This window comes from Mytilus edulis, chromosome 3 (assembly GCF_963676685.1).
Source record: "Mytilus edulis chromosome 3, xbMytEdul2.2, whole genome shotgun sequence".
In the NCBI taxonomy this organism is placed as follows: Eukaryota; Metazoa; Mollusca; class Bivalvia; order Mytilida; family Mytilidae; genus Mytilus; species Mytilus edulis.
In genome coordinates this window covers 96,874,878-96,883,031 of record NC_092346.1, presented here as the reverse complement: position 1 = coordinate 96,883,031, position 8,154 = coordinate 96,874,878, and the positions used below count along the sequence as shown (strand labels likewise).

Here is an 8,154-nt window from a genome sequence, read left to right as displayed (position 1 = left end):
CTAATCCGGGTCGCAAAACCAAAACCGAGAGAAATACATAAATTTTAAGAGGAAAACAACGAAACACCAGAAAAAATGAACTGCTACAAAAACAATCGCCAACATACATAGAAAGGGAATATTCATACATGTTCCTGCCCTTGGACAGACAAATCCTCTTTTATCAACTTTGCCAGACGGCCTTAACGCCGGAACATCTAAATTTGATTAGAATATTTTATAAGTACTCAAAATAGTTCAGCATGGAGAAGAAAAGCACAACAAAAAATAAAAATAGAAATAAAAATCTATGAATGTGTATCTCCGATGACCCTAAATTTGTTTCATCGTTGATATCTTTGAATTTTAACCATGTTATTCAAGTAAAGTCTATACACGAATATACAACAAGTATGTTATTTTATCAAATAGATTTATTTTACAATAACAAATATGTAAATAAATACAATAATGCACCATAAACATGCCTCAAATGTCTTACACTATCACAATACCAACAAAGTAAACCCATAAAGACGTCCAAAACAAATACAAGTCTCAGTCTGTGTGGACGTTTATTTCTTCATCACTATCGGAACAGACAGACAGTTCTTCATTACTATCCGGATCAGATTCTTTATCACCGGCATTTTTGGACTCACAATCGTCAAAGTTAGGTTTCTGATCCGGATCACAACTGATGTCACTTCTACCATCATCATGCCTGGCATGAACCCGTCTGTGACGCTCTAAATTACTTTTATGACTCGTTGCATAATCGCAAATAGTGCAAACAAAATCCTTTTGTCCGTTATGCACTGATAGATGTCGCTTAAGTAGTGCCTTTCTACAAAATCTACGACCACAATAAAAGCAGGTGTATCCATGGTAATGAAAAATCATAGCATGTTCTCGTAATGATGCCTTTGTGTTGAAAAGAATCCCACAACATTCCAGTAGCTTGGAACACGTTTGATGCATTGTTAACATGTGTCGTTTTAAATTGTTTCTTCGATCGGTTGTATATCGACACTGAGGACACGGAAATAGTTTTCTTCCAAGTGATATTTGTTGTGAAATGTGCTCTCCATAACTCCCAGAGTTACCGGGAATCTGTGTGTTAATTTCTGCCGCATTGAATTTTGGCGTAAATGACTGAACGGACAAATTCAATGGGGTGCTATTAATGGACATAGAAGGTCTGGATATAGGAAAATGGCCCGTTGACAGTTGGGGTGACTGAGCCAATGTGTGTGCTTGCTGATCCAATATTTTTGCACTATTTTCCTGTCGCAATCGTTTAATGTGTTCACTAACTGCCAGACTATAAGGAGACATATGAATTGGAGACTGAAAAGTTGAATCCCGCGGTGCATTGTCACAGAGTTTCAAAGGTGATGGTCTTATACACCCATTTAAAGATGCACAATGTGAAGCAAGTCTATGGAGATCAAAGGCGGAAGCTTGGCCATAAACTGGTATGGGTCTGGAAAGAAAAATAATTATATTAAACATAATTTAGATTTATTGACAAATGTGAGTTGATAGCACGATACTGTATGGCGTGTTATTTCCTAAGCCGTATCCGATACACTGTATAAACTCGCTTTATGGGTCTTCCATAACAGTACTTATCTGAAGTAATGTTTGCATATTTCTGATAAAAAAACAATTTTGCCAATAAAAAGTGCATTAGTTAATTTTTTAGAAGACTGGAACTTTTTTAGATAATAGGAGAGCTTCCAGATTTCACAAACTACTAGAACACACCCGTGATATCACGGGTCCGTGACTGAATTCAAATATATTACTATGCGTAAGCCTTATTTTAGTATTGGTATTGTCATCTGATAAAGTCATGCCGATTATAAGATGCACAGTTTTCTCTGCTTTCAAAATCTTTCTGGTTGAACCCGTCGACCTGGAACTTATCAATTATTGGTATATTAATTATTTGGAAAACAAAAGGGCCTGGAATGGAGGATTTGTCAATCAACAGCATTGTCCTATAACAGGACGTCATGCCGGCTAACAAATTGAAAACTGTACCTATACGCCTTATCTTAAGTCCAGTTTTTTAGTATTCGTATTGTCATCTTAGAAAGTCATACTGATTAAAATACTACAATAGGGAACAATGTGTCAGTGATTGAATTAAGTAGCGCCAACCCTGTGATTATGACCCGTGTATATAGCAAAATCCTAAATACACCGTTTGGTGGTGCGCCTGTCAGATGCGGAACGTTCAAATAAGGTAATAGGTAACAGGTGAATATACTATTGGTATCGGTATCGAATTCGAACCAGAACTTGTTAATTAATGCCAATATTAATTATATGGAAAACAAAAGGGTCTGGAGTGGTGTAATTTTTAATCAACACCATTGTCCTATATTTGCTATATATAATGTTGAATTCTTTGATTTGTCGTTTTTTCCTCATGACGGCTGACAAATTGGATCTCGTTATTTTAGTATTATAGATATATGAAAAGAGGAAAATATCATGTATTTTTTTTTATAAAGATTAACAATTATGCTATAGATAAATAAATAAAAGTATCCATCCATTTGATCAAATAAAATGAAATGTAACAAGATAAAGTCGATTGTTCATTTATTATTACGTTTTTATAAATCATTGGCTTACAATATTAGACTTTGAAGGTTCCTAGTGAAGGATAAATATAGAAAAGTGCTTCAAACGCAGACATTTTTGATGCATTGTTGTTTTTTTAATAAGATTTGTACAAATGAATATAATGATAATAATATCTAAAAAGTAGTTGTATAGTACAACTTGTTTTGGTTATGTTTAATGGCGAGTTTCTTTTTCGTTTACGGTTCCAAACCCTTTTTATTCAAACGAGAAATGTGAAAGTTAATCTATAATTTCCAAAGTGAAGTTACATAACGACAGCAATCAATAGTAACTTTGTAACATTTTATCATATTGAATCCTTACAATTGAAGTGAGGCAGGTAATTATTACATATTAACATTATAAAACATCCCCGCCAACATTTTATCATCAAGATTTCATATTTTACAAGAAACAACACTGTCTCGAATTACACTGAATTAGTTTGAGCCATTATCTTTTAAAGCAATATGCATAATTTATAGCGAGTAAGGATCTGTTTTGACTAGATATCACTTTAATGAAGTCGATATTACGAGTTTTAGTACAACCAACGAGTCGTGATAGGAGTATCAGAAAGGATATGCCGGTAAATGTCATCAATTTTGCATAAATCGAGTTAAAACTGGTATATTTTGTCATTTTATGTGCTGATATTACTCAAAAACAATTATCAAACAGTTATTGAATTCTTCTCAGGTGTCCTTAGGTGATTTTTTTTTTACTGCAAACAAAAATGATTAGAGAAACAAAATGAAACCAAAGTAAGGATGAAACATTAAAAAAGGTATCCCTTCAAACCTTACAGAATAAATGCATATTTTACAGTTGTGAAGTTGGAATTGATGATGAAACAAAATAAAAAAAAAAACCAAATGACCTATGTTTATTAAATATCTTCAAAGATACACTGAATAACAAGTTTTACGATAAATATAAGAAAACGCCTAATTAGTTTCTTAGAGGGTTATATACTGTCTTGTAACACTTATTAGAATTTAAGTGACAAATGATGATACTCTTGTAAAATGAACCAACGGACCTCCCGTTCTGCGTTTGCTTTATGTTTGTGTAAGTATTGCATTAAATTTAAAAGTGAAAATCTTCTTTAAAAAACTAGATGACCCTTCATCAATTAAGGGTAAAAATAAAAAAAAAAGTTCACCATACAAGTATTTATTAATGCTACCATGTATGAAAGTTGTTTTCCAGTCATTCAGTAGGTTTTGTCAGGGTTTATGCACTCTTATCTCCTTGAGTTTACCTTGGAGTTTGACATTTAGGTAATATATTTTTTTTAAATTTCATTATTCTTATCACACAACAATCTAGACCTCAAAGATGACATTTATAGTGTTATTTTCTTTTTCCGAGTCGTTTAATAGAGAAATCATTTAGTCTGTTTACTATTGATGCATTACATATTGTAATAAAATATATCTATCATGGTCTGCAAATTAAAATAGTTTTAGACTCTTACAACTTGATAACGTTTGCCTTAGTTTTAGCTAAAACCGAATAATAATATTTTATTTAAATAATAGCTACGATGTAATCCCGATAAATTTCCGTCAATTTTGTTTTTAAATGTAATAATTTTGCCTGTTATTTTGGACTTTCCGTTTCAGTAATTTGTGATTTTACTTGTTTCATCATATATGTAATCTTCTTATTAATCCTGTTAAGGGTAAATGATAGAATATTTTGAAAGAATCATCTGATTCCAAGCATTTGCAAACATTCAAGTCTGACCTAAATGAATCGTATTCCTATAAATTTCAAAACTCAATGGCCATGGAGATGTTTTATGTCCAATAAAAGTATTAAAAGAAACCTGAAATAACTACATGGAATTAATAGTAAAAAACCAAACAGCTTATGTAAAGATGCATAAGTGACAACACACAATAAAAATTAAACTGCACAGTACAATTTTTCAAAGTATTTTCACATTACTTTCAGATATATAATGGAGAGAAAACCCCTTATCTGCTTAAATAAACCCAACACGTTATACATTCTATGCGTTTAAAGCCTTTCTAGGTTTACCTGCATCAGGAGCGCTCAAAGATGAGAACATTAATTTTGTAAGCCATTGATGTATAGGAACCGAAACAGTTGGAGAGGTTCCTTAAGTCTAAGATAACAGGTAGGCAAACATTTTAAGTGTTAAGTATTATTAATATCTACCATTACCTGTGCCGGAATTGACGAGTGTTGAGAGAGGAGAGTTTTACTTTTTATCATAAGATTGACCATATGTTCAAATTCAGATCTAAATGAAGAGAAGGAAATTTTAGCAGAAAAGCTCAATCTTATTATTATTTTATTGGTATATAATATAGATAGAAAGTCAGATCAGCATCAACATGTTTGAATGTAATTTGAAGTTATCAAAAAATAAATTTGTATTTTCCTCTATATTTTGTAGCTGTAAGGAATCTTACCCCCTCTTTTGGGGGTAAACAGGATATCGGCACAATCAACTTATATCGTTCTTATTCTTACGTTTACCTTTTATACTTTTGATAGACTTGAAATTTACCTAAATAATATAGACGTGAAAAATTGTCGTATAATTTGAATCAATAAATAAGTAGTTTGTCTAACTTTACACGGACTTCATGTGTTTACCAATTTAATATATATTGATACCGATAAAAAATGCTACATCTAGTATTTATACGGGAGAAACTTTACATGTAACAATAAACAACAATTATACCGAGCTTCGAGGAAAATTCTAAACGGAAAGTTCCTAAGCAAAGGGCAAAAATCAAAAGCTCAAACACATCAAACGAATGGATAATAACTATCATATTCCTAACTTGGTACAGGCATTTTCTTATGTAGAAAGTTGGGATTAAATCTAGTTTTGTTGCTAGCTAAACCTCTCATTGTAATTGTGCATCCGATATGAATAAGATTTAAAAAATGAGAAACATAAGGTTGTTAAGGACTTCGATTTATTCATTTCTATTTAAGATCTAGATGGGCTATTTACTTTTTGATAAATTTCTTTTATGAAATTAACAATTATATAAGAACTGATGTGCTTTGATATCTACATAAAAAAAAGATGTACAAAAATGGTATTATAATACACACAATGAATGTAGATATATGCAAATCATTTTCTATAGTTTACTACATTACAGCAACATAAATCTCATGTCATGGAGTGATTGCTTTAATGGTTAAAAGTTCGAATCAGCATGAAGGGGGCAGCTAATAAAAACAATAGTTGTAAAAATATGAAAATCTTAGAAGCATTAATTTTTAATCTTTTCAGAAAAACTAGCATGAAATAACATTACATGGAAATCCGAGTATTTACATCTTTTCTAAATTCAAACATAAATCCTATATAAGGAGTTCTATAAACAAATAATATAAGAACAACTTTTTGTTGAATTATGATAATAATTTATAACACATCTCAATATTTCCAATTTTATCGTTTTAAGAAATGTTCTATAAGGGTAAACAGAGCTAGTTTTAAGAGCCAAAATATGTTTAAAAAACAAATTATTATTATTGTTTAATCTTTGCTATATGATTTAAACGTCATAGCTTGCATGATTCCAAGAAATATAAGCGATTTCCTAGAAAGATAATCTCAATACCTAAATGCATATTGGTATTCTTCATGTCTATATCATCTGTATTCAAATTATTTTATTTTACTTTCTATGTATTTACAATTTGTAACATATTATTTCTAATGGTTAAGATATATTGTTCCATGTACAGTCAAATCGTTTTCATATAATAAGATAAACGAACTTAAATGTTTTTAGCCAAATTAAGTGATTTTACATGTTAGAGATGGCCAATGACAGTGAGCAAAGTTTCATTACTTGTAGTTTTAATTACATAAAACTTATTCATCATTGTATATTTTCTTTTTATTTTAGGAAATTGTGCTAATCTTATTATTTTGTTCACTTATGTTTTTGTCTAGCTGAAGTTCACTATGTATATGAATATATCATTCTAGCAAACGAATGTGGCTTAATTATCACTTTGTAAAGAAAAATACCATTTTTTTCATCCTTGTCTAAAAGGTCAGATTTTAATAAGATTTCAAATTTGATGACACAACCTCAAAAATTTTGGTTACGAATATTGAATAATTTCGTTAGAGGTACAGAAGTGATGCATCCTTACATTGATGTTAAAATCTTCAAAAAAATAACACCACTTCATAAGTCATAAAACAAGTCGAGTCATTCTAAAATATTACACAGTACAAAAAGTAAAATTATATAGTACATCATCATAAATAAGAAAATAATAATAACAGAATTACATGTAGAAACAAATAAAATTATTAAATATATAAAAGATGAAAATGAAAGTGTTTTTTTTTCAAGAAATAAAAGGATTATGAGACCTTAAGATAAGGGTACCTTTATGAGTTGTTAATATGAATATCAATTGTATTAAAAACATGTTAAATTTCTGATAATAACTATACTAATGATAGAGATAACAAATGCATTTTAAGAAAATGAAGAAACTAAAAATTGTAAAAATGAGAGGAAATTATAAGCTACATTTAACAATGAATTACCCTAACATTTGAATATCAAGACCTTGCAACAATAAAATCAAAACAACATAAATAATACTGGCAGTGTAACGATAATGAAAATATAAAAGGCGAATATAAAATTATGAAAAGGGTAACTAATAACCTCGTCTAAATTATTAAGTTTAACTTTTATGATAGTTTTAAGACCTTATGGTCCAACTTCAAAAAATATATTTTAACTCACTGCTTCAATATCTATCTTTTACTATTACCTAGATACATAAAATATTTTGATATTCGATATAAAATTGTAAAAAAGAACAAATTCTGAATTAGTACCTGAATGGTGTTGGATAAACAAACAGGGAACCGGCATCCATTATCTTCCTAGTTCTCAAGCTCGTTAAAAATGACACAACATTTGGGTTTTAACACTTAAAACAGATTGATCACCACAAACTAATTAATTTCTCCAGCAAGACAGTTTTTGTCAATAGAAGTGCCACAAAACTTTAGTTCTTTAGCTAATATACAAACCACAGTTGTTGAAAAAGTCAACCATTGTGATTTGTCCTAGGTTAATCTACCCAATCAAAACATCATAATTATCACGTGACGTATCGTCTGCTTATATGAGTAATGGCGCATAAAATAACCATAAACGATATCATTTGATACAGTGAAAAATAGGCGGAGTTAAAGTATCTTTATGTTCTGTATTCTAAATGTAGTTAAATACGGATATTGATTATTTGTTTAGGTATTTTGCCACATTCTAGAACATTTTCATGAAACATATCATTGAATAAATAATATTCCCTATCTGAAGCCTTTTCAAAATCATTTTCTACAGTATATCGTGCACATTGCAATGAATAAATTCTAAAATAAGTGTCCGTCGTAAAAATGTCTTGACAATAATATCAACCCATATAAGAAACGTTTGGTATGGTACAATTTAACCACGAAGAGGTCTACGATTTTAAGAATAGTTTCAC

General features: G+C 30.2%; 1 protein-coding gene across 1 annotated transcript; it reads right to left on the bottom strand.

Annotated features, from left to right (window-relative positions):
- Positions 1-398: 398 nt before the first annotated feature.
- LOC139517867 (zinc finger protein 2-like) lies at positions 399-7,721 on the bottom strand. Its single transcript, XM_071309337.1, has 2 exons — positions 7,496-7,721; positions 399-1,465 (listed from the first exon to the last, which is right to left on the bottom strand). The coding sequence occupies exons 1-2, from the start codon at positions 7,534-7,536 to the stop codon at positions 538-540; spliced, it is 969 nt and encodes a 322-aa protein (XP_071165438.1). The 5' UTR covers positions 7,537-7,721; the 3' UTR covers positions 399-537.
- Positions 7,722-8,154: the final 433 nt, after the last annotated feature.